Raw genomic sequence first — 27,664 nt, forward strand, 5'->3', positions numbered from 1 at the left:
CGGGTTTCCCTGGAGGGGTGCGCGACGACCCACGAACGGCTACGGCGAAGGTTCAATCCTGTTCCCGCGCCGCACCGAGTGCGATGAGAGTCTCGTGTCCTTGCCTGTGTAAACAGATTGAAAAAATGCTCTTTCTGCTGCTAGGCTGGGGTGGCTTTTTCTTTTTCCTTTTATAAGTCATCAACCCCCAAAATTTGTAGCCTACCTTCAATACTGGAGGAGTTTATCAATTTTACAGATATGCATGAACCCTTAACAACAATATATCTCTAGGAAATCACCACTGGTGTCTTTTAACTGCTGGGTAACTGAACTGAATAAAACTTGAGTACAGAGCTACATTGCTAGCAAAAGTAAAAAAAAAAAAAAAAAAAAAAAAGAAAGCATTATTGCTCTACTGCGACAAAGAATGCACCGATGCAGAAGGAAAATGAATCGACCTTTTAAGGTATCCTCGGCACATATGAACCTGAACCTCAACAAGAAAGCAGGTGACCTTAATGGCTTTTTCTGTCTGAACTTAGAAAAGCAGACTTGACCTTAAACCGGTGATTTTTCAGTACAAACCTCCGGTTCGTTTTACTGATCAGTATTTTTACTCAGCACAAGGTATTTCCTGGGAGCGGTCAATAACAGAAGCCTTTAGCAATACTCCTACGATGACTCTAACGGAACCTGCCCCCTCAAAGCTAAAGTTAGCTCCAACAGGGAAGTTTTAAATCACCCTCAGCAAAGATGCCGTCAGACAGACAATAAGTTGTCCCCAAATGTAAATTACAGCTTTATCAATTCTAGCCAGTGTTAATGCTAATAATCCAATTAAATGCAAGGCAAGTCTAATTTAGGTGAATTAAGGATTTCACTGGCAACATAAAGAACATTTAAAATTAGTGTTAAGGGAAAAAAAAAACTCTGAAACATCTGGGGACTGAGCATACCCAAGCGTCAGGCGTATTTTTTTTGCCTTAACACACAGAAAAGAAACACCCATTTTTAGGACACGCAGTGCAGTGGAAAATATCCACCGGGGCTGGGTAACAGGTACTGGCCTCGGGCCCGTTCCTTGTGCTCGCAGTGCCACCCCCGCCCCGAGTGGCGACGGGTGGTTCAGGGCTATTTGTATTTAGGATTAAACGGTCTGGTGCTAAACTTGACCTGGGAAAAGCGGTTCCCCTGTCTCTCTGGCTGACCTTCTGCCGGTCACTGTCACTCAGCTCCCCCATCTCCCACGCAGAGTATTAAAAACCTCCAAACGCTCATTTTAAAATTAATTACTAAAATAGCCTACATAGCTTTGCCAGGCACAGACGTAAACCATTTACATGAATTTACCAATCCAAAGGGCATCCTGAAGCGTTCTGTAAAGCCTTACAAACATCCAATTAGCCCGTACCACCTCATTTCTCTCTGCTTTGCAGATCTGTATTTCATGGGAGGATTTGACTGTTACTGCACAGCTGTAAGTTATTAAAGCACCAATTCCAATCTTGGTTATAAACATGAGGCAAGTTTTGCACCTGGAATCTCCCCCCTCATTCGAGTTTGTCTGCCCTCAAAAAAACCCCCCACCTTGACTCACCACTGAAGTTATGATTAAAAAGAACTGGATCTAAGAGCATTTTTACATGACACTGTCAGCAGATGGACTGCAGGTTCTTCACTCAAAGCTATCAGAGAAAAACCTCTTCACCTGGTACCACGCAACGCCCACAAGGTCAGACTCAATTCCTTGCAGCAGGCCCGAAGAAAGGTCTAGTTGCTTCCCAGAAAGCTCTGTAAGTCAGCCTGGAGCCACCTGCAGAGAGACTTAGCCACGGCTGAGGGAGAGGTGGCTTTTCAGGGGGAAGAAAACCCTGAAAAGGTATTCAGTTTTTATATATAAAGAAAAATCTGTTTGAAAGAAATCAGAGTAACAAGATGTACAGAAAGTACTAAGATTTAATACAGCTTCATTAGTACTATTACACTTCAGGTTGGTTTTTTTTTTAAAAGGCCCCGAGCAGTGCTGCACTCCGCAGCCCCTCTGGACGCCGTGAGGTCACCTAGTTTCCATTCTGTAAAAGAAAGGGGAAGCAGGATCACACTCACTTTAAGATAAGCTCACTACTTAAGAGCCTTTAATCAACTTCGCATTTCCAAGTGTGAAGTTCTGCTTTAATTAACCAATAACCAGACAGGTCATTTACTTTAAAAAGGTATTTATTTTTGTAGGGAATAAAAAAAAAATCCTGTAATATAAGTGAAACTTCATGGAACAAATACATTTAGAAAAAAAAAAAAGACACAGTGCTCCTCTAAACATGGTACAATTTGTTTTAAGCAGTGCATTAACTAAAATGACTTACGTGTATACGGCCATCGCAGCACATTCAAGAATATGGGATTTCACCGTCCACAATTTTATATAACTCAACAGTTACACTGACAAAAATAGCAACCGACTGACAGAAACAGCAAACACACTTACAGTTTTCAGCCGAGTACTACACACAAGTTTAGGTACGTTCCTACAAAGATCAGTTTCTGGATGATAGGAAAAGTACATACGTGTGCTCAGTTACATCCGACTAGATCCAGTGCTACAAGTTATTCCAGTAGTATGCTGCTACTTTAAATACAGACGCAAACGCACAGGTAAGTGATGTGAGAAGAGATCTAGGTGAGCCATTTTAACCTACCCCCTTTCTGCATTGCTTTCGTAGTTCAGAGACGCCACAAGGACGCAGCGCTGTTCACCAAAATACTTGCCCAAACGAATTACACCAGCTGCAATTGGCACCGACCTGGCTGCTCGTAGTGCTAAAGCCGCTTACGAAAACATGGACTTTAACATCACCTGGTTCGAGACATTCCTCATCTAATTAATCAAGTGCTGTGTATTAATTAAAACAAAACTACTACATTCAGAACAGGTTCTTCCCCCCACTCCGCGCCGAGGCATGGGAAGTGCCTGTATGTGCAAGAGGGACAGCATGTAAACAAGGAGTAACTGTGGTAGGTCCACTTAAAAAATGACCCCAGGTCTCAATGCAGAGTGGCGGGGAAGGGGCGAAGAGCAAAACAGCAGACACAGCGCGAATTCCCTTGGTCACTCGCAAATATTCATTACTAAATAGTGCCAAGAAAGGACCCCTTTGGGGGAGCAACCATCAGGCACCGAAGCTGCCCAAAGACCAGTTTTGCCAGAAAGTGAACTGAAGCAGCACCCGGCACAAGAGCTCTTTTAAACACCTTCCCTGCAGGTGCTACAGCTTTGTTAGATGCAGGGGTCCTTTCTGAGCGCCTGCTAGGGCTCACCGTCTCCAAACCCCACGGGAACAGAGACAGGGCACCTCACCAACATGGAGATTTACACCTGTAGCCCACTCAAGGCAGAGATCCTGGGAAGCTCGGCACACCTTCAGCTCCCAGCAAACCTCCCTCTCCAGGACCTGAGCAGCTTACTGAAGCAAACCAAAGCCCACCAGCTACCTACAAGCAAGCCTCCTTCTCCATCCTAGTCAGGGTAGCTCCGTGTTCCAGCGAGCACCCACACAGCAGGTGGATTTTTCTTCTAAGCACTTACATAAAAGGCATTCACTAATAGCAGGGACAGAATATGCAGCTAGGAGTACATTATACCTACAGGCTTTAACAAACTGCTTTTCCTCTCCCATGAAAGAGGGCCAACTGAGAACGACATCATCTATGGGCAAACCAGTGATTCCCTTTTTTTTCTGTAAAGCAAAGAGCACTGACTGGATTTTCTCTACCACAGGCGACCACTGCAAAACAAAGCACAAGAATCCAGCATTGTGAAGTTCACATTAAGACATTTCAACCGAGAAATAAAGAAGGAGGACCTGCCTAGCTACCTCAGAGCAGTAGCTTTAACACAGAACGTTATAGGCACGTGCAGTGCCATACCTGTTTGTAGCAAGGGGGACACTATGTAGAGGCATGAAACCACGATACCATGGATATCGTGGTAAAGCCACAGGTGCTCCAGAAAAGGAAGAGTTTTACACAAACAGAACCCATCCGCAGCAAATAGGATCCGTCCTCCCTCCCAGTTCTCCCAGTCAAGAGGAATCCAAATGGAAAGCAGCAAGTTGTATTGTTCAGTTAACAGCTCCAAATAAAAGAAAACAGTATTTGTGACTTCACAAGGCATGGATGCTCCACTAGGAACACGGAAGTTACAGCAACTTTTCACCTACACAGTGCTTACGCAAGAAGCTTCCTATGTAACAGCTTTTAGATTTCCTTTAACGCTTTTAGGGAACATATGATCACGTCACTCACCACCGTCAGCAGGGCGCTCCGTAGCGAGTGAAGGCAGGCTTTCTGCACGGCTCTGGGAAGCCAGTCCGAGCCGACCAGAGACCTGAGGACGCGCAGCAGTGCTTTGAACAGCTTTTCATTTTTGGTCTTGAAACACACAACAGTTACCGTCAAAACTAAAAAAAAGCTTCTAGCTAATCCGTTTTCAAGCAAAATCTCATGGAAAGCCAGGAAACCCTGGAATCTCTTCCAGCTCCATAAATTCACAGCGCCAGCATGAATTATTTTTAATATGTTACAGACTTTGACCAAGTCTGTATACATTAAATCCAAGAGGTTTAAACAGACAGACCACTACCTTTGTTTTTTCCAGCTAGGCTTTGCATTTCAAAGTACAAAGTCATCCGTTGTTTTGTTACTGAAGTCAAAAGCAGCAAGATTACTAAAAGCTTACTAATACTTTCAGTGTATGAAGTAATCTTTTCATGGTTATGTGCACCTGTAGTAATATCGTAGAGTCAAGAAGGATTTGTGGAGATGTCAGCATCACGTCTTAGGGATAAGCAAAGATGATGATACTTTTTCCAAGGTAATCTATGGTAATTCAAAAGGCGAGGCAACGTGTGAACATTTATAGAAGCCTTCCACAAAATGTTTTTATACAAAGATTAACCAATGCTATGTCTAAATCCTTCAGTCGTCAGTCAAAATTCCCTACGACTCTGCATCTCTAATTTTCATTAGAGGAACATTAAAAGAACTGATGACATCTAGAATAACTGGTCCTAAAAAGTGCCTGTCTTGGTCTCATTAACCAGTTCAGAGTTCTCTCTTTAAGAAACCAGGCATACTGTCCACTACGCTCTTCTACCACCTGGAGAGAACATACAGGGTTGATCAATCAGTCCATATCAAACGGGCTCCAAACTGCAAAGTGCACGTGTGAAACTGAGCTTGTACACTATGAGGAGGCAAAGGGAAATCACCTCCCCAGCTCCCTCCAGTGGAAATCTACAGCAGATTCTGAACCCTGGGGATCTACAGCAGCTGGATCAAGACTAAGGGTGCAACCTCTTCGCTTGAGGAATATGCAGATATGGAAAACTCAGAAGGCTGGCAGACTATCCAACTTAATGTTAGGACCTTAGCAGATCTCTATTTAGGAGCAAAGAGGCTCAACAGCAGATACTTATCTTGAGATTAAGAAGAAATGCATTCAGTAACGTGCATCCTTCAAACTGAAATACATAGCTGTTGCATGATGCAGCATTTTTGGTATGTATCCACATAACAAATTTTGAACATCATCTGCTTAAGCAGATCTGGTTTAGTATTTTATGTGCTTGGTTTTTAAATCCATCGCACATTGTAGTTCTCTCACTCCTACCGTGAAAATGACTACTTGCTTCAAGACTGAAAAACCTACAACATTAAAAGGAGTTTCTCTTTGCCATTCTAGGCACTGAAGAAACTCTGTTTTCTCAGGTATTGCCCTTTTTCCTTGGGTCTTTTGATATGCTTAAAAAAAATATGTATTTTGTTACCTGAAGTGAGACACTCAGGAGAGGTTTTTTTTTTCCTTTTCTACTTTATCTTGAACACTGGAACTAACAAAGCCACTTCACCATTGGTTCTAAGCATATGAAGAACGGCTATTGCGTTTTACGATGCTATAACGGAATGTTTTTACTTTTTCTTGTAGATTGGGAGGGCCAGCTTAGAAAATATTTTCGGTTTGTTTCAAAGCTTGGTAAGAGACAACAACTGGTTTTAAGACCTAATGGCAGCATCTAATTTAAACACCAGGATCCAAAAGAAAGTAGAAAAGCATCTTGAATTAGGCTGCACAAAGGGACTCTCTGTGCAGTTAAGCACATCTGTAGAAGCTTGTCCAGAACAAGTACTGCAGAACAGCCTTCCTGAGCCACCCATTTCCCTGGAGAGACAAGCCCTTGTTTCTTCACAAGGCTTCTGTATGAATGGGATATACATCTCCATTTTAAACCTGCAATGTTGAACTCTCCTCTCCAGCTGAGATAACTGCAGTTTAAAGAAACCAAGTAGTGTTAACAAGGACTGGAGGGAATCCCAGCTGGAGCCAGAGCCACAAGCCAAGACATCCACTTCTTGTTCCAATAAGGGGCCACATCCCAGCTTAGGTTTTGTCACCAGCTTCACAAAATTGCAAAGCTGACTGCCATGAGAGGTACTGTTCATCTCCCCACATCCTGACAGTGCAGACAAAACATCTCTAAGGTTCATCTAAGTTTAACACCCAAGGTAACATTCACGATAATCACTCAGCAGGTGATGTGAAGTAATCATTTTAGGCCCCATTTCAATAATAGAACACACCTCATCTATAATTACTGCCTCATCGATGGATGTGAGGAAAGCACATCGATTCCAGCTTAGAACAAAGACTTACTCTCTTGCTTCCATTTAACCAAGATCGTAAAACAGGAGAAAAATGCCATATAAATTTTTTCCTATCTTTTCTTATTTCTAATCCACCCTCTGTCAAAAATTCACATGTCACAGGCGCTCTTTGTGGCTTGCTGCACTCTCACCATCAGCAAATGAGGTCCATAAAAGCTTTTTCTTTGAAAGGTTAGCTTAGAAAGAAGCTACTAAACTCAGGGGATCGGCAAAGATCCTGGAGAAGCCGGCAGCAGATAAAAAACCTGGTTTAAAAATACTGACTACAAAGAAGACCAAATACTACACTCTACGCTACAGTAATAAAAATAGTACACTGCGTGGCTAGACATTAAAACGGTCTCAAAAAGGCACAGGGGGGTTTGTTTTTGTTTATCAAATATGCATAGGAAACAAAAAATGAATCAGTTCTGGCACAAGGTGAGGGTCCATGCAGAGATTCATTCACAGCTAAGACTTTTTATCATTTTAAGATGAACTGAAATTTTTTATCATTTTAAGACGACCTTGCACCACCACTGAGAATAAATGGATTGCATCTTTCCTACTCCAGTTATAAATACTGCACAACTCCTAAGCCCCACGTCAATTGGCCAAGATTTCTTTCAGCTTGAAGTACCAGTACTGGCAGGCAGTCATAAACCTTAAATACACACCATGCTTAAACACACATCGTGTTTCCACTGAAAAATAAGGTTTACACTAACTCAAGGTAGCCTTCTGGGCAGCTGTGTGCATCTTCATCATTTTAGCTGCAAAATGATGCGAACCAAACCAAATGCAGCCCGTCTTCTCTACAGCGAGCACAGCTCCCTGCTAACACACGTACCCACACTTAGCTGTAAATGGTTAGGTGGCCTGCACCCTTGTGGGGGCACAGCTCCCTCACGCCGCACGCCGCCAGCGCCCGGCTCGTCAAACACAGTTCTCGGGGCCGATCAGTGGTGCTGCTGCGGCTTTCCATCCTTAGCTTCGGAGTCCAAAACAGCAACGGTGTCATTAAGATCGTGGAGGTCCTGGTGATGAGACAGGTTCTCTTTGTGCTTTTGGTCCCCATCTGACACATCTATATCCTCTGCTGAGGCACCGTTGCTCAACGCAGTAGGTGGTTCCACTTCATAATCCTGAGGAGTGTTGAGCATCGGTGTTTTTGAAGCAGCACGTCCTACTTTGGATAAGGAGCAAGCTTCGCTGGGCAAAGGACCATCAAGGAAAGGAAGTTTCTGCGCCAATAAAAACATTAAAAGGATTAACGACAGCTATTATTCCCAGATGTTGGGGACATACAAAACCCAACTGTCAATGTAACAGTCCAGTGTCAGTGCCTCTTTTTCAGTAATCCAGCACTGAAGTACATGGGCATAGATACTTACATTCTTGGTACAAACATCATTGTTTTATTAATAAAACTAAAGTTTTCAGCATTCACATTAATCTAGAAAAGGACTCTGATAAAGGTCTTCTCACTGGGATATTTGTAGATGACTCTCCCACTACTGTATTTTTAAGGTGGCTTTTTGTTTGTTTGTTAGTGGGGCGGGGGGGGGGGGTTGGTTTTTTTTTTTAATTATTATTATCCATAGAAAGAATATCGCAAGTAGAGCCTTGAGCACGAAGAAAAGCCACCATTCTCCTCCTTTCAGGCAGCTGTACAGGACTGTGGTGGGTTGACCCTGGGTGCCCACCAAAGCCACTCTACCACTCCCCTCCTCAGCCAGATGGAGGGAAAGAAAATAAGATGGAAAAAAAACCCTCATGGGTCAAGATAAAGGCAGTTTATTAAAGCACAAGCGAAGGCTGCGCATGGAAGCAAAGGAAAACAAAAGATTTATTCTCTGCTGCCCATCAGCAGGCGATGCCCAGCCACTTCTGGGAAGCAGGGCTTCGGTACACATAGCGGTTGCTCCGGAAGACAAGCACTGTAATAACGAATGCCCCCCCGCTCCTTTGTATATTCATATTATTGGGGGGTGGGAGGGAGGAGAGCAGGCCCATTCTCTTCTACTCTCCCTCGAAATTTGCTGCGAGTGGAGTTGAAACCTAGATGTTCTTTTAATACATTCTAGGTTTAGAGAATTAGAACATCACGAGCCTGCAATTGAAGTTGGCAGAAAGAAGCAGAAATGAAGTTCAGAAGGAAAAACATGGCACCAAAAGATAATTTTCTCTCCTGTTTTATTGAAGGGATGCTTGGATTAATCTAGTGTAGAAGTAGTATCCTCACAGTTTAATACAGAAATGGAAATAAAATATGAAAACAGTGAGGATTTTTACAAATAGAATGTTTGTATAGATAGGTAAGCTGGAGACTAGTTAACAATGAAAAACAGCTACATGTAAGCATAGCTTATATCAGATTAGTTCATCAGGTGGGAGCAACCTGAAATTATCCTCTTTATATGAGGCCTTCTCTACCTTTTACCTAGCAGATGAGAATTTTAGGTAATCAAACCTATTTACCCCAGCAATGTCATTTAACTCCTTGTTTCGCCCAGCTCTGCCCAGCACGCTGAAACGATTGTTCAGCGCCGATGTTCAATCTCAGTTATATTTGTCAAAACCAACATGTGATTTTAAATATTATTAAGATTCAGGACTCACATTTTCCAGTTCGGATGCGTTGTCCTCCAGTTTCACCTTTTGGCTCACGCAGCTTAGGAGATGATCCAACACGCACTGTTTTGGATGCATTCCTTTGTCGAAGCGATTGTACATCCCACACCAAAACCTCAAGAAGAGGGCCAGAAAAGAGAATTAGGAGGTCAACTGTAAACTAATGGCCAACAAACGATGTTGTTGGAGAAAAAAAAATTTCAGCAAATTGAGCTTAGTAACCGATTTTTAAAGCCTGCCACAGCCTTGCATTATCAAATTCAGTTTCAATGAGCAACTTTTCATGAAGTTCAAAAAACTTTCCAAGGTTCTAAGTACTTCTGCCTTATGACCCTTACGCACTGGCAGTAGGTATTAACATAAGATGAAAATAAACTTTTGTCTATAGCAGACTCACTGGAGGCTCCAGTTCACCTTCAAGCCCTCACTTTGCTCTACCTTCTTACTTTTATTAAAACCCTCTGATGGCCAGTAACCACACACGGCACTTAAAACCACAATGCATCCCTCCCTCTCTCGGCAGGGAACAGGAGTGAGCCAGAAACAAAGCAGAACTACTGCAGCTGTAACACCCTGGGCAAGCAGAGACACACGGCGACAAGAAATCCCTTCTTGTGAAAACCACCCTGACTTCACAAGCCTGGGTGTGACTGGGCACTGAAATTCCTGTTTTAAAGACTTCCTTAATATATATTAAAAAGAAGGAAAGGAGGGACTTTCTTTAACAATTGCCTACCCTATCATGTCAATTCAACAGAGCAAGCAGTTGGGGTGGGGGTGGGGGTGGGGGTCTATCTACACATCTGAAGTTCTGCTTTTCCTTGCCTTTCCCCACCCTTTCTCAACACCAAAGAAGAAATATTATATTACATTACAGTACTTGCCCTTATTTAGCAATTACCCATGCACTTCTACTCTCAGTTTATGGATTAGGAATGGAGGCAAAAGGTAAACCAAACCATGCTAATCACCAAAAATTTATTTTATTGAACCTGAATTACCAAGCTACAGTACAATGAAAGAAAAGCCCCCCTTCTTAAATAAGCAACTTACTGGAAACTGAAAGGTAGCGTGTTTGGTTGAAGCTCTTTGTAAGCTGTAAATCCTCTGTACAAAGGATTTCTCAATTCCTGCTTCTTCTGTAAGAGGAAAGGCCACAGAGAATGGGTCTTCTCAAAGATTCTGTCAATTACAAATAACATCTAATCACTAAAAAAAGAATCAAGTTTAGCAGATTAATAACACTACCTGTTCTGAGTAGAATTAGATTAAAGGAGCTAAGAATTATTTTTACACCCTATTTGATTAATTTCATAAACACAGGATAGACTGAGATATATCACTGAGGAATATGTAATCACTTAAAATGGATGCTATCCAGTCCAAAATGGGTATCTGCAAGTTATTACTGTGGTCCAAATTAAAACATCTGACTCTGGGGATATAATTAACCTATTCACCCCCCCCCACTGCATAACACCAGCATCTATCAGGACAATGTAACCCTCAACCAATCTACAATGACATTAAAAACAAACACAACCTGCCTCTCTTCCAGCATTTAAAGTGAATTCTAGACTGCTGGCTCTATAAACTGTCACTCACTTCAGATCCTCACGCTCTTTATGACAGGTCCCAAGGAAGTTGCCAAACTGGCAAGAGTAGACGTGGTCGTGGATTTCAAGAAGGAAACGCTCATTAAATTCAAACGTGCACGGGAACTGCTGCATGAGCTGCCAGACACATTCAATGAACTGAGTGAAGACAGGGGATACTTCTTTGGGGTCACCATCCAAATGGCCGCACCTTGAGAGATGCAAGCAAAGCAGGGTTAAATCCTGTGCTACCCAACAGAAAAAGGATCCCCCCACCATTAAACAACTGGGAAGTTTTCTTCACTACTGGAATAAGAAATTATTCTGCAGTCAGGAAAAAAAAAATCCACGTGGTTTATCTTGCAGCAACCATGCATTAAGGCATGCTACCCTCAGCACTACTTGTTCTCCAAGGGCACCTGGTAGGAGTGATGAGAATTGTGCCATGTCCCTTTCTCTAAAGCAAAATCAGCGATGGAAGAGCCTTCGTAACAGACTTGCAAGCATCACAAGAAATATTTGTGAAATAGGAACCCGTGGGCCTATACTATGACGCTAGCACAAGGGAAAAGAGGCGATATTCTTCAGAGAAACATCATTGCTCGAATATATGAAACTAACACTAGCCCTTAATTGGGGAAAAGAAGTTGACATTGGTGGGATTCTGTCTGTCTTCCAGGAACAATAAGAAACAGTGAGGGGGTGCGGGGGGGGGAAGTGTCCTCTATGATCTTCTAGGGATGTGCGAGTATTTTTGGTGCAGGCATAGCCACAACGGGCAGCAGCAGTCAGAACAATCTGATTTTGCTCCACATGGACATCAACAATGAAAACGTGGGAGGCAATTACCCAGACAGAAAAAAACTCAGAGAAAACCCCCAAAACAACAATCGAAAAAATATTTTTACAGCTTTACATAAAGTTTAGAAAAACCCTACTACTTCTGCAGAAATCTAGCCAGGAATCTATCGGTGTTCATTACAATCCATCACAGAAGAAAAACCAAGCAGGAAAGGAACACGCGCATTTCTGGAGAGCAGCCAGTGCTCTATTGTACTGTAATGACTGTTCTTCCTTAACAGACAAAACTTGGGTCAGAAGCCTCCTTTGCTGGGAAGGGACATAACCTGGAAGTCCACAGAAAGGAACAAGGCATCCCCAAACTTCAGTGGAAAAATGAAGTCAGGTTTCTTATGATGAAGAACCAGCTGATCGAACCCCAGTTCCTGGGTCTGTGATTCCAACCACAACACCCTAAGAAGCAGCATGAAGAGCACTGATTTCCCTCAGAACTGTAAGGCACCAGCTACCACTACGAAAGGAATTATTTTAGCTACTGGAATAAAAGCTTATATTCTCAGGCACTGCTGAAATTTACACCTCAAGTACTTTTTGTATCCTTTGCCAAGTTCTCATATTTGGAGCAACCCTTTATACTAGAAGAATAAGACATCCCTACTAGATGCAGGCTATCAATTACAGGAATGACAGCATTTGAAATCTGCCTAAAGAATGCAGGTCAAACTGGGTTTTAGCACTATACTGGGCTCAAGTTTATGCTTTGAACTTGGTAGAAGTCCTGAAAACGTTAGCTGAGATTTTTTTCCAGGAGATGACTGCAGAAGAATTAACATGTCTTGCCAGAACATTAGCACTGCTCATATAATACAAATGTGATTTCACAGGTAGGAAAACACTCAGACTTCAATTTGTTCAAGACTCTGATTTTGTAAAGTAATAAAAAAGTGCTGATGAAATAACAACTGCAGCAGACACTGGCTTTATGTCATCAACTCCAGTATTTCCAAATCTCCTCTCTCCTGTCCTTCATTTACTTGTATCTTAATTTAACGTTTTTCATGGGAATACATGAACCTGAAAACACTGTTAGTTTCAGTCAAGCCTTCACCCAGTCACCACACCCGAGAGAACATGCTGCTCTTACCTGTGTGAGAACTTGTGGCCCATTGCGATCCACTCCTTTTCTATTAGAACCTTCAGTTTCAAAACAGATTTAAAAAAGAACATTACTTGGTTTAGAAAAAGCAAAATGAAGCCTTTGATGTTAAACTCTAAAAAGCTTACAGCCAACGTTACCCGCTGACCCTACTGTTATATCCATAGAAGTCAATGAAAATAGCGATAGCGATTTATAGATCAGTTATCCACAGTTATCAGTACGATGTCACGGTTGGATTCAGAAGTTATTTCAAGCAGGTCTAGTGCTATTTTGAGGGAGTTTCTCTGTTGTTCAAATCATAATATATGATTTTAAAGCTGAAAGAATTAACAGCTTAATATTACTCTGCTACTTAATTCGGAGAAGAGTATTGTGATATTCAGCAAAATAAGTCAGCAAATGGAATTCAACAAATGTTTAACACAAATAGGGATATAAGAAGTACAGCTGTGTATTGAGGAGCTCAGGATGAGATCAGAAAAGCTGTATGACTATTTCTCTTTTAAACAGAATGCTTACACTATATATAAGAAAATAACAAGGAAGCACTATTTTCCTTAAACATGTCTCACAAGGAACCAAATGACTGAAGCTGAATCCATTACTACTTGCTTTGCCAGGTTGTATTTAAAGATCAATTCCTGATATCATCATCCAGAGGCTCAAAGAAGAAAAGGAAGGCAGAAATTCACAGCAGAGTTCTTTGAGAACTTATGTTTTATTGCTTTTCAAATTTTTCGACTCTTTACACTTCTGTTGCGCTCATTTAGGAATAACCCGTCACAGGATTTGTGCATATAAACCATTTGCTCAGAGCACAGACAAGCGTTCCGTTTCGCTACTGCTCCTGTCCCTGACCAAAATCACGTTCCTTAGTTCATGCAGAATTGTCCAGAGCACAACCAAAGCCCAGGCAGATGTTTCATGTTCTGATGTAATTTTAACTGTTAAAAGATTGTAGTATAATCCAGAAGCAAAAATAATAATAATAAAAACAGCACAGAATGCAGGGAAACAGTCCCAGCAGCGCAACACACTGGAGGAGGTACAATTTGCATTGTTCTGATTTCAGGGTTTCTTTTAAGGAACTAATCTGAGAAAGAGCAGCAGCCTGTCTTTCAGGTATTTAATGAAAGGAGATGAATGGAAAGATAACATCACAGATTGCACTACGTTTATGCAGCAATGCCTTCAAATAAGAAAAGCCTGCAGCAGAAACCATGGCCAAATAAATGTATAATGGCTTTAGAAAAGGGTCTTAAATGATGCACAGATTTTACGCGTTATACAGGTTATGTACTGCCCTGTGCACAAGAATGAGTTCACCCAATTTTAATCTTAGCAGATAAGAGCCCATTCACCATAACAGTCTCAAATGACAAGCTGCTTCACCACTTTTTTTGTGGATTGCTCCCGGAGTTGCACCCTCTGCTCACTCATCTCTTGCTGCAATGCCTCATTAGTGGCTCTCGTGTGGACATTCAAGGAAACAAAGATTTGGGAGTTGTAGATAAATGGCTGCTGGTTTGTGCCCGTGCTGTTCAGGGCAATTAAGGCTCGTTTATAGAATCAAAGCTGGTTTTATATAGGTCACCTACTGTTTGCTCCAGGAAGTGGCCTAAAACATTTAATTAGGGCCTCTGTACATTTCAAATCCAGGAAGCACTACTTATTTTTGAAATTCCAACATTTGTGTTCTTACCATGAAGCCTTTAAAGGTCCTATAAAACGGATCTAAGAGGAGGCTAGCCAGGGAGCAGACCTGTGCCGTGCGATCCCACCCGTCAGAGCAGTGGACTAACACGCTAGCTTTTTCATCTTTCACAGCCTGTGAAGGAGAGACCAGACAGAACAGTTTAGCAGCTTTCCAGGTTGGTTACTCTAATTAAACACCACCCCTTCAACTGCATTTACCTGACTGGCCTAAAACCCAAGAAGAAAATTGGTCATTTCTCGTCTGGACGATGGGAACGCACCATTCCTGGGCACATAGCCATTGACCCATAGGAAACCCCAACCAGAACGAAATGCTGTAGCATGCCTTGTCAGCACCACAGACTGTCAAGAAACAAAGACCCTCTGATCTCAAAATGCTCAGTCTTCTGAAAGGCCACGAATTCTCAGTCCCCACTGTGGAAGAATTTGGTGGGTGAGTAAAGAATAATAATTGGACACACGGGGACTAGGAACTTCAAGAAAAATTAGGCAGGCTCATCCCAACCTCCTCCCACATGGATCACCTTCTTCCCCTTGTACCAGTGGCAGGAGAGAAACACAAAAATCGCTTCTTGCTTGCCACAGGGGAAAATTTTCAGAGAGACAAGACAACATGTAGAGAAGGTCACTACTCTTGGCATGTGCTGCCTGCATGCCCTTCCTACTGCTGAAGAGCCACGGGCCTCTGACTTTCCTCCTTCTGTCTGACCTGCAAAGCCACAGGCACTGCAGAAATGAGCACTGTGATGAGTAATCCAAATTAGCAGTCCCCACACCACACAGAACCAGGAGAAAATAAACTGGTCTGGACAGCCCTCACTTAAAGCAGAGTAGTTCAGTAACTAACAAGCACAAGGCTACCAGTTGTTTGCACTACTAAATATGTGTTTTACAGAGTGTTTTTAAAGGTCATTTATTCAGATTCTGTGATTTTGTTTCAAATGAGTTCTAATAAAGCCTAGATAACTGCTTGTTACCATACAGTGAACAGGACAATGTCTCAAGCCCTATGGCATTTCATTTAGTCACAGGAAGGGTCTAGGGGAGTGCCAGGTAACCTGCTGGATGTTCTCTGAGTGCAGGCTTGGTTTTGAGAGCTGAGGCCAACCTGAATAGAAATGTTTTCCCACCTTCTCTCCAGAGACAACTTCATGGCCTTGGACCAGTCCCTAACAGACAAGTACATACTTTTTAATTCACCTGCAGGTTGGGGTACGGTTTTACCTTGGCAAGAAAGACACCTGCATCCATCACAGCCTTAATGTGCCGTAACCAACCTGAGTTCTCCAGCCCAGTGAGGAAATCGCTCATGGAGGGGGACTTTGTTTCACACACTAAGAACACAAACAAAGAATGAGCTGAAACTCTGTTAACAATGTCTCCTTCTTTTTCTTACCTCATTATCTCTTCACAGCAACAGAGTTTAGTAGACCCTAAAAGCTAGCATTTCCACACTTTAAGTCTCAGCAGCCACAGCCTGTCTAAAGGACACAGAAACTACTGGTTGCACACTGAAATACACAAACTAGCAATTTTTAGCTATGACAGAACTTGAGGATTTGAAAATATCCTCCTCTTCTTTGAAAAGGTAACTCATTACCTTTTCAGCTGAGTTTTTTCCAACAAGGAAAGCGCTTAGTGATCTGTTACTTCACTACAGATCATCATCACACACACATCTAACAACCACTAACAATGCAGTCACCATCACAAAGATCTGAAGAAAGGCGAGTTCTAATTTAGAGAGAGAAATAACATGCCTAACCTTGAAGGCAACTCAGAGGCTATATTGAAACCCAGCATAGAAAATACTTATAGTAATACAGTTTAATAGCCTGTATGCACCAGCGAGAGAGATTTTATCACTGTCAAAGAAGAACATGAGAGTAAACAAGTATTTATTCTGCCTGTTCTTCCACCACAGAATAAATCTGCCAGGAACAGGCAATTGAGGACTTATACTTGTCATCAGACCAATCTCTTGGTTGTGAGAACAGCCTCATTTTTCTCCAAGGTCACCACAGATCCTGCAGTGCTACCTGGCCAGGCAATTGGAGCATCAATTATTCAACTACTTTGAAGCAGGATGACCATTACTTTGGTTACTAAAATATTAAATGTATATTTTGAATGACAGCACTTGTATTACAGTTTAGAAGGCTAAGCACAGGGACCGAGCGGAGTGATTTGCAGCATCTACTCTACCCCGTCCCGCAGTCTTTGTCAGCACAAGGATGCTAATCGTGCTGGAAGCCAGCTAGCAGAGTATGCTGGCTTGATCCAAGCTCTGCCACCACCTTTAATGGAACTTCTCCAAAGTGCATTAGTGAAAATATGCTCCTGATTCACCTCTTGATCTCTAATGGCTCAGGTAAGTATTTCTTCTGCCTTGCTTTGCGTTTTTCCCTAAGATCATAACCTCACAGTGTAGCTGAATTACCTGAGCTATTCTGCATTTCAATATACATTTTAATGTATCAAAACATTAATTTAATATATTTTAATGTATTAAAACAAGTCCTATCAAGAAACTGGAAATAAATAAAAATAAGAACTACGTACATATGAAATTAAAGTCTTTCGAAGATCATGCCAAAAATCTGATTTCAAATCAGAATTATTGTTTAACACTGAAATGCTCCAAACCCCAGATAAGTATTTCCTCAACAACCTACACTAGTTTTCTTTCAATAGCTCACAAAGTAACCATGAGACTACCGTCATGGTAAAATATAAGATTTCTCTAGCCTTTTGCTTTTAATTTGGCACTTTTAAGGAATCCACATTTTACGTAACTAACACAATTAAGGAATGTTGTTAGTATTCGCGGCTATTTTTGAACCACTGCAAAACTAAGCACAACAATAAATAAAACGCCTAGCAGGAAAGCATTTCAACAACATTAATACTTCCAGCCTCTTCAATAGAGCAAACAAAGCAGGATACTGACTTTGCTTATCTGCTTCCATCACAACACCCAAGTCCGCATGCACATGTGCACGTGGGATTTATACGTTCAGCAAGGGCTTCTGCCCAAAGGTAGCCAAGGTGATGAAGCCTGGCCACGTGCACGGCCCATGCCTACCTTCCAGGAGTTTCTGCAAGCTGTTCCGCATCACATGGATGTTTTCTATGCCAATAAATTTAAAGCGAATGTTGTCGTAATTATCTTCATTCTCATAACCCTTCCCAGCAGCTCGGTTGGCCATGGCATTTAGCTGTCAAAGTCAAGGGAACAGGAATAGGATAGAAAAGAAAGAGAAACAAACAATAAGCAGAAGTAGATGAGTCTGATTTGCAAGACCTTCTTTTTTTAAAATCTCCCAGAAAAGATACTGAACAAGGTTGTTACTCAGATGTACTTCCCCACCTCCCAGACATTATTTCCAGCTGTTTCGCTAAAATTACGCCAGTGTCTCCAGTCCATTAGTCATATGCAGAGACTCACTAAGACCCTGGAGAGAATTTCTTAGGGTAGGCACTATCAGAACCATGCCCAATTTCAGAATACTGCTGTCACCAAAACAGGTAGAGACAGAGTCTGCCTTAACTGTGAAGCTACATAAAGATTCAGACAGAGGCATATGAAAGTAAAACTAGGAAAGTCATTTTTACAAGTAACATACATACATGGTGGTATAGAAATAGTAAGAGAATTCCAAAGCTTTTCACAGACATACATGCACAGATGAAATAAAGCCACCTGAGGGAAACAGAGATATTAAAGTTGAGCAGAAAGAATACAGCAACCAACTGGAACTGCAGAAAAGAAGTAGAAAAGAAGCCAGTTGCTCTAACAACTACCCAAAACAGTTGAAGAGCTACCAGGAGAAGGAAAAAAAACCCCAAACCCAAAGAGCAAAGAGCACCTCAACCACCCACGTATTAATCTGGGAAGAGGAGTGATTTGCCTCCATAGAGAGGAGAAAAGGAAGAGTCAGATCCAGTATACACATCTTTAGAACAACTAAATAACCCTAGCACTTCATTCAAAGTAAGACATGATGTGTTAGAAGGAAAAACGTGACCAGCTATAAATTCTCCCTTTTTCACCAAATACTTTAGAGCAAAATTGCCATCAATAATAGATTTCAGCAGAACATCTACGATACTGGAAGTTGTCTGTACCAAAAGAGCATGCAGCAACTGCTATAAACATACATATAATTGCAGAATAGATTATCTCTAGGATATGCCATACTACAAAGAGCCAAAATACATCTTGGAACAACAGGTGGAACATTCCCTGCTTTCCCCACAAGACTTTTTCCCTCTTGCCCTTGCCATAGTTTAACTAAATCTGTAGTTTCTATGAGATAACTGCAATATCTTAACAGGGAAGCAGGTTCTCAGAAAGCTCAGTTTTAAAATGATCGGACCACTTTTAAATCTTTGTGTTTAAATAAATGCGTACCACAGAAATCCTTGTGTCTAATTTGCTTATACCTACACTCCCAAAAGACAATCATTTGAATTGGTTTCTAAATTCAGTTCCACAAGACAACAGTCATTGGAGATTTCATTTTGCGAATGTTTCTTCAATGTCCTCTTACATAAACACCTCAGCACCGAAGTTCTACCCCCAAATAGTAGCTGCGGACCAGAAGAGCTGAATTGTATTAAACTCTGAGCTGCACATAATGAGAACACTAGTGTTCCTTTCACAAAGGCAGAAAAAAAAAAAAGGAGGAATTGCTTTTCTCAGTTGTTGTCAGACTCCATACAGCCCCACTCCTTCCCAGGTCTGCCGACAGAAGCACTTCAGCCTCATGGAACTGAATCCTAAGGCTTCTCTCGAACTCACATAAAATGGACCTAGCTCTCTGCGGGGGAAATGCTTCACTGTTTCAGCCAGCTTCAAGACTGCCAGTTGCTTCAGGCCATCCTTAACACAAACCTCAACCCAGAATACTCCAGGAGAATTCTTAACAGCACTTAATACTGCAGGTTTATTGTGCACGAGCATTCACCACAGTAGGACACCGAATCAGGAGCACAATACTGAATTCCTGGTCCAGGACTGACACAGTTTAACCTAATGCAGCCTAAGAAAGCATTAGCAGAGTTGTGAAAGGACGAACTGGAAACAGCACTACTAACTTGGATGCAAGCTTTAAAAGTAGCCACAAACCCCATGAAGATACCTTTGGCCTTGTGTCTACAACATACATGAAGGGGCTCCCAGGGTTGGCTTCTCTGATCGCCTGCAGCATTTGTTCATCCTCCAGACAGCGCGCGCTGAACCCGGAGAGAGGCTGGCTACAACGACATATGGCAGCCTGCAACACACAACAGCTCACATTTTTCTGCTTTCAGATTGTCTCTACTGCGCTGTCCCAAAGAACAACAATTTGTTGGTTTTAAGTCGGTTTCACTGAAAAACTGCTACTTAAATGGAGACACAGAAATCCTACCAGAATATTTCTCAAAGCTAGAAGTTTGGGAATCTTAAGGAAGTAGTGAAGCTAAGGAGCCCTGCTGCAAACTCCATGGCTATATTCTCAAACCCACTATACTCTGCCTGATGATCAGTATCCCAAATGTTAGCATTTCTCATGTTTTTCTACTTGGTTTCTATTGTCCAAACCATTCTTTTGCACAACTTTGCTTATCAGTTGTTACCTTTCCATGCGCAGAAGCGCGCTGAGAGTGCTTTAGGGAAATGTCAATAGCTGCCGGCACAACTCCATACAGTTGCCCAGGTCAAGACACGCTTCCTCAGGAAAACAACAATTTGACTGTGACAGCATTTTCCTAACATCTGCATCTAAAACACTGCTGAGGCAGCAAAGTTAAAAATTTACATTCTGGTCTTCAGTGGAAAAAAAAAAACCTGAAACCGTGACTTATTCTGAGCTAGTGGGGCTTTATTTCATGGTGGTTCCTCCTCTTCAATACTAAGAATACTAAGAAAAATCTAGCTGAGTTAACATTGTTAAAACATTATTCAATATAGCTAAACAGTAGATTAAAAAAACCCAATGCCAACAAGGCATTGAGGAAAGCTGATAAAACATAATTTCTAGAGAGGAAGCTTGGAAAGTTTGTGCTTTTTGCACAGCTCTGGATGCGCCCCAAGCATTTGCCTTTAACCAGCTTATTCTGTGACTCAGAACAAACCAATACTAAAGCTGTTAAGAGCAGCACAGTTCTCAAACGTGAAGTTAATATGCTCTAATAATCATCTCATTCCTTCCTTTCACTAAAACCAGACTGGACAAGAAGGGGAACCCTTACTCCCCACAAAGAGCAGACAATGAACAACTAACATTGTTTTCTTTATATAAGTAAGAAAGCACCGGAATCCGCCCTCTGCTTCTGAACCTTGAACTTCCGATCACCACTGCCTTATTAGCAGCTCTAGGCACCACTATTTCTGGAGGATATGTGTTGCAAACCTAAGCGAGAAGAAAGAAAAACATCCAGACATTACTACTTAGCAATTCAAAACTCATGAAAAATTTATCTTTAGCTTATGATCAAGCATTTACAAGCAACAGGAACAGATTGTTTGCCATAGCGTATCTAACATTGTCTGAAGTTTCAAGACATTAAGACGCATTTAGAAAAACAACACAGGTATACGAGCAAAATAAAACAATGTGGTGAAGGAAACAATTTTGCAATTGAACCTAAAAAAAAAGACTGCACAGCACACGGCGCATAAGAAGTTCTTTACACCCATAAAATTTATGGAAGTTTCTGATTTTTCACGAAAAAAAGAGAAATTAAGAACAACAATATTTAAAAAGTTCCCTCTAAATCTTATTCAACTTGAAATGAGCTTCCAGCAATCAGGTTGCGTCCTCAGAGACCAGCTTTATCCTTTTCCTCAAACAAGTACAGTCTTTTCCGCACGTACTTCAGAGATAAGCTACTCCCCAAGTCTGGCTTTACTTGAGGGTTGACAATTTTAAAACATAGGCTGGAAACTGTGAGGAAATTACAAAGCATTGGCACTTGAGTTACATGTTAGCAAGTAAAGCTCCGAAGTGATTAATGAGTTGAGATGCCCACGTTCAGATGCCCTAATCAGTTAATGGAAAAAACACCTCTCACATCATATCTCAAATTCAGGCATCCAAAGATATGGTCATTTAAAATTACCAGTCATTTCTGACAGCATAGGCTTACATTTCTTCAACCCAAAGCGTAACAGTAAAGAAAACTAGAGGGGGAAGGGAGTGGAGAGCAGGGCAAGGAGATTCAAGACTTAATATATTGGTATCTTCCTCAGAGTCGTTTTCCTTGTCTTTTAGACAGAAAGGTCTGACTATACAACATCAGAAGAAATAAAGAGGGAAATAATATAAAGCAGGAGTTTGAGTAAGCTTCCTGAAAAATGCTATCTAACTATCGTTTAGATCCAACCAGGCCTTACAGGGGACAAAGAGAAGAAAAACAACAGCAGCAGCCAGTTAGGACTGAAATGAATGAGAGTCCTTATTTAGCAGAAGATCCAACCAAGCAAGAAAAAAAAAAAAACCCCACACCAAAAAAAGCACCCCTCTGTTTTCCGTTATGGTTTTCCCTTCCTTACCTAGTCCCTTTCCACTCTGCCTCATTCCCCACCAAGCCCAACTGCTGCCATTTACTTCTCTTCTACACATCTGTCACCGGCCTGGCGGGACAGGGTTTGGAAATACCCAAAGCTGCTAAGGGTATTTCAGGTTTTTCCTAACAGATGGTTTGATATTTCTGTAGAAAACCAAGTATCTGGTACTTTGCCAGGGGAATCAAAGCAAACCAAGGTGACTCTGCAGCTCTGTTCTGTTCTTCCATAGCGTCATTATCCACAACGTAACATCAAGACGATGCTGCTTCCATTAAAACCAACTGAGCTCATTCCTCCCGCAAGGCATCGCTTATGCAGCAGCAGGAAGACTGCTGTATGCCATGTATAACAAAGAAGAGATACTGCACTAAATGGCTACTTTGGGCAAGAATTACCTCATAGTCTTTATTAACATCCGTTATTTCCCAATAGTCATTTGGAATGCCCATACGCTGGTAATCTACTTTTAAATCGATCAGCTTCCATCCAATCTCCCGGTTCTCTTTAGACGTTTTAGGATTATAAGAGAAAGCATAAAGTTCTTCAGGTTTCACTGGAAAGAAATAAATTAACCAGTCAGAGACACAAAGACATAGAAAGAGGTCAACACTTCTTCCTAAAGGCCACTCTGCGTGCCAACAAGCAGCAGGTGTACCACAACTGGTACAAGGACTGAAAAAAATTATCCAGTCAAGAAAGATCAGGAGACACAGAAATCATTTACTCAAGAAGCCAAAGGGCTATGCCACTGTACTGCACAGTTGGCTGTATTCTAATCATAGCCATCTTCCTTGTGCTTCTGCCTCCTCAAAGATCAGAAGCACAAAGTTTTCTTTTATCACTTTGCATACTTCACTACTCTGAGCAAACTTAGACTGATTCTCACTCCTTAAAAAAAATTGAGCACTACACAGAAGAATATGTATATTTAAAATTTCTCAACCTCACATTTACAGGTTTTTGATCAGGGTAGTACCAGGTGCCAAAAATTCATACTGAAATCCTCAAGAATTTCCAATACTCAGCTCCCACACGCAGGGAGATATGCTAAAACATTTTGTTACAATTAATTAAAACTTCAAAGTAGTATTTTTTCCTCAAATAAATTATTTCCTACTGAATTCACTGCAATAGGCATGTTTAACAAGATTTATATCATAAGAATTAATCTATAAATGAAAACATATATTAAAAATATATTTTTTGTGAAGAGTTCAGAAAGCAGTTCTCGCACACCTGTAAGTTCATCGTTCAACAGTGAGTTCTGACCCACAGAGAAAACTTGATAGATGCCTTGAATATTACTGTCAGCCCAACAAAAGCTTCAGGCTGTGGCTGACAAATGGTAATTTCTTCCTCCCTCCATCTCTACCATCCCAATTTCTTTCCCTCTCTTCATAAAATGCAAATCCAACCAATAACTCATTCAGCTGATTCCCAAGGCAGCAAGCGCTCCAGCGAGAGTGAAAACTGCCAGAGTCTGATAAAGTAGCCAGGTTACTGGACAGGTAACCCGTAACTGTCAATCATACATGTGCAAATCAAATAATTATATGCTCTGCCAAAAACCCACAAAGGAAGCATACATACAGAAATTTTTAAAACAACAAAAGAGAACTGTTAAAATCCATAAATAGAACAAAAGAAAGAGCTACAGCATATTACACATATAACCACAAGACAAAAGAAATTGATGTAATCCCCTGCAGTGACAGCTCCCACGCTTCAAGACACTACATAAGTCTCTAATTTTCAAAACTGAATGAACAGTGACAGCCTTTAAACACAACACCAGAAACCTGCAGATGCAGCGTTAGAATTAGAACTTTGGAACTAAGACAACTCCAAACTCAGGGCACAAGGGAGATGCTGGGAATAGACATAAGCCTCAATATCAATCAAAAAAACCCCCAAACTCAGCAAAAAACATTTCTACTAAAGGATTTCTATTCAAGCCCTATGCGAAGGCCAGCACGAAGCAGACCGGTGCTATCAATTCCCTTCCCTTAGACTAGCGACATAATTACAAAACACAATTACAAATGGCATCCTAACACCAGACTCCAAAACCTGGTTCACTGAAGGAGCACCCCAACACTAGAAGCTGCCACAGATAGAAGCCAGGGAGGAAACTCAGTGGAATGCGGTCCTGCAAGAACATGGAGCTTGAAGATTCATCCATAATGGACTAAAAAGCTGAAGCCAGAAGCAGACCACAGGCTTTTGAAGATGTTTTGCTTGGACTCTTTAAGAGTGACTCGAAGCCAGGGCAGCCAGGGCAAAGCACAGGGTTTCACAACAAAGAGAAGACAAACACTGAAGAGTAGCCTAAACGCGCTATTGGGAAACAAACGAAAGATGCCAAAGTTTAAAGCTTTATTTGCAGGATTCCAGAATTCTGTGAACATCTGGATCAACAGGAAAGGGCAGAACTACACAGGGCCAACAGCTAAGTCACAGAAATGACGGACAACAGCCAGGTACAGGATACGACACTCGGCAGGAGTGCTACAAGGAAAAAGCCTGAGATGCCGCATACAGCCTCATTTGGGCGAAGGCACTTTGCACGGGCCTTCAGAAGTTCCTCATGGGAGGCCACCTCAATCCCACTGCCACAAAAGATTTGTATTTATCTCAGAAGCAAACGCCCTGGTCCGCAGGGCAGCACTCTACTTACTGAGCCGACCCACACAGAGCATCTCTGGTGGTGGAAACTGCTTCTGATTTCACATTCTCCCCCTCCTGCACTGACACCACAAAACAGTCTCACAGACAAAGCTTTCTCTATTGCTCAGACGAGCCTTCCAGCTCAAAGCGTTTCAACGACGTGCAAAACAGACTCCCATCCCAAATACCTGGTTGTGAAAGCTTAAGCAATGAGGTATACACTTCGTGACAGTCACGTTCCTGCCCAATAACAAAGTGAGCCACATGGAAGTTCTTGCAGTGGATAAGGAGTGGATATCCAGCCGTGGTCAGAGGCAATTTTTCTATAGTTGCAATATGGTGATGCAGAATCTGAAAGAAAACAGGAAATAAACAACATTTTTCAGGTGCCACTCATAAGGTTGTGAGCAGTACAAGCAGACAGTAAGTTTTTGCAATACTATCAGCTATTTATGTTTACTGCATCTAACTAGCAGCAGAACATGATTTTATTTGGGATATTTATCAAACAAATGTCATAAACATCCAGACTGTGCACCCAAAGGCTAGGTAACTAAAAGCAAGATTGAAAAAAATACAGCTGTATAATATAAATTACTTTTAGAGATTGATGTGCAACTCAGTGTACCTGGTTCACTTTGCCCTCCCTCCACTCCCACACGCAATGTATTGTGTCATTTCCATTCTACTTTAGAATTAATAAAAAGGCTGCTAATTTCAGCGCTAATTTTGCACTTCTAAAGCTGTAGATTCAAGTTTGATGGCTTGGTATACTGAGTTTGAGATAGGAAACTAGACAGGTTTTTTTATGTTCCTGGAACTAACACAATTCAGCAAGTGACCTCTGTCAAGTCGCATTACGTCCATGCTCATTTCCTCCCCAAACAGCTGTTTCTGTTAAGCGTTTGGTATCAAAATGCTCTAGAAGACCACTACAATTTTGGAATCCACAAACGTATTCATTTTGGACAGTAGATATAAAGCCATTTTTGTACTTGTGTTTTAACAGACTCCAGTATCACAACATACCCATGTTTCTTTCCTGACTTCAGCAGAAGCATCTACATAGATAAGGTGTGTAGCTGTCAGGTATAATGTCCCATTTGCTGCCTTCCTATTTGTATAGCGATCTAGTAATTTCACATTTTCAACCTGCAACATAAAAAGAGTATGAAAAAAATGAATTTCACTTTGATCGAGGAAGTATCTAAGCACCTGTTGAACCGCAATCATGAAACTGCTAATTTACAACTCAGGAAGAAAGAAAAATACAAGAATTGTAAGTCTCCCCTGTAACACTAACTCAGCTTTACACTATAAATTCAAATTATTTCTCCTGCAATTAAAGCCAAAAAGGTTAAGCAAACAGCCAAGGTTTAGCACCAGTGTGAGTAACAGGATTACTGGATTTATAGCCAAGATGATCACAGTTTACTACTGTGCAAGATTGCAGAAATAATAAAAGAACTGTGAAAGAAAAGGCTGCCCGTGTTCAGTATAATCAAAGCGTTGCTGTGAAAGAAACAGCCCGCTCCAGTCTGAGTTCAAACTACTCAGTCACCTCAAAAAAGTATTAGCAGCTACTTCTTGTAACACACTTCCTAGGCATGTAAGTGTATTTCATAAACCACACTAAGCTAATTAATAAAAATAGTTTTAAAAAACAGCGCAGACATAATAAAATATTTACTTTGAAGTATCTCACATTTGATTCTCTCCTGGCCTATTTGCTTCTTAGTGAAGATAGATGGAAATTTTCTTTCATCATTAAGCAAAAATAATGGGGGGAAAAATGGAAAGGACAATGAAAACAAAAGTTAAACACAATATGATACATTAGTTCTGGGTACTGAATATGTAAGCTTCCTTACAGGGTCATTGGTCTGAGATAGATCATGGAAATTGTCAGCAAAGATCCTTGAAGAGCAGAGGTCTAAGCTCTATGTCTTCCTGTTATATCATGTTTTTCAGCACATATAATTATACCTAAAATTGCCCTTTTTCAGGCAGGTCTAGCAAAGCACCTTAGGCAACATGGGTACGGAGCATCCCCAAACTAATATCCTAGAGAATAAGCAAAAACAAAATACAGCAACCTTCATGGTATTATAAATCAATCAATCAATCAATCAACGAACGGCTGGACAGACAGCTACCTGAGGCAAATACTATTTTTTTTTTAAGCTGTCACGGGCGCAGCATTCCCGCAGCTCCTGTTTCACGTTATTCAACTGAAAAAGCACATTTTGATTCACTTCTTCAGACTGAAGGGCTCTCCGCACTTGGATGTAAACGAAGTTTACCGAAGCGTACCCAAAACACCTTTTGATCAGCATCCTTACTAAAAAAAAATCCCCTTTCCAACACGGCGACACAGTAAGAAACACCTGAACACCACGTTAAGTAGCTTTAATCTTTCTAGACTTGTCCGTGACCCCTCCGAGAGGTGCAAGGGACGTTCGCGGATACGCAAGCCCTGCAGGAGAGCAAAGGTAGCTGGTTTGCCGAAGTTAATCACGGCCTTAAGAGAAAAAAAAGAGTTGTTGAAGACGTAGGGCCCTGACAAGAACCGCAGCCCACCGCCCCCGGGGGCTTCACCTCACGCGGCCGGCGGGGAGGCCCCGGCGCAGGGCGGCGAGCGGAGCCCCTCAGCCCAGCCCAGCCGCTCCCGGGGGACCCCGGCGGGAGGGCGGCTGGCAGCCGGCGCGGCGCAGCCCCTTACCTTCGGGGTGGTGATGTGCTCCATGGCGGCGGCACCCACCTCCCCCGGCCTCACCTCGGCGCGCCCAGGCGGGCCGGCCTCTGCGCCGCCATTTGCACGGGGCAGCGCCCGGCCCCGCCGCAAACCTCGCGAGA

At 41.8% G+C, this 27,664-nt stretch overlaps 1 protein-coding gene across 2 annotated transcripts; it reads right to left on the reverse strand.

Annotated features, from left to right (window-relative positions):
• Positions 1 to 27,664, reverse strand: MTMR8 (myotubularin related protein 8). Of its 2 annotated transcripts, XR_012662611.1 has the most exons (15): positions 27,531 to 27,664; positions 25,838 to 25,960; positions 24,997 to 25,159; positions 22,537 to 22,694; positions 20,856 to 20,984; positions 19,731 to 19,865; positions 17,672 to 17,804; positions 15,811 to 15,920; positions 14,573 to 14,698; positions 12,856 to 12,905; positions 10,921 to 11,121; positions 10,369 to 10,497; positions 9,304 to 9,430; positions 7,532 to 7,925; positions 1 to 104 (listed from the first exon to the last, which is right to left on the reverse strand). XR_012662611.1 is itself a non-coding variant. In XM_075106299.1 (14 exons), the coding sequence occupies exons 1-14, from the start codon at positions 27,552 to 27,554 to the stop codon at positions 7,641 to 7,643; spliced, it is 1,893 nt and encodes a 630-aa protein (XP_074962400.1). In that variant the 5' UTR covers positions 27,555 to 27,664; the 3' UTR covers positions 2,182 to 7,640. The 2 variants fall into 2 exon arrangements, 1 of the variants encoding a protein (XP_074962400.1); XM_075106299.1 differs by lacking the exon at positions 1 to 104 and having other exon boundaries at positions 2,182 to 7,925.

Source organism: Phalacrocorax aristotelis, chromosome 11 (assembly GCF_949628215.1).
Source record: "Phalacrocorax aristotelis chromosome 11, bGulAri2.1, whole genome shotgun sequence".
NCBI lineage: Eukaryota > Metazoa > Chordata > Aves > Suliformes > Phalacrocoracidae > Phalacrocorax > Phalacrocorax aristotelis.

Bases quoted from the DNA above. Each gene is read 5' to 3' on its own strand.
- MTMR8 (XM_075106299.1), bottom strand. From the start codon at position 27,554: ATGGAGCACATCACCACCCCGAAG. The intron at 20,985-22,536 runs GTAATTCTTGCC...CTTCTCGCTTAG, and splicing joins ATGTTAATAAAGACTATGAG to GTTTGCAACACATATCCTCC. The intron at 15,921-17,671 runs GTAGGCATGGGC...TTGTGTTCTTAG, and splicing joins CTTGCAGAAACTCCTGGAAG to TGTGTGAAACAAAGTCCCCC.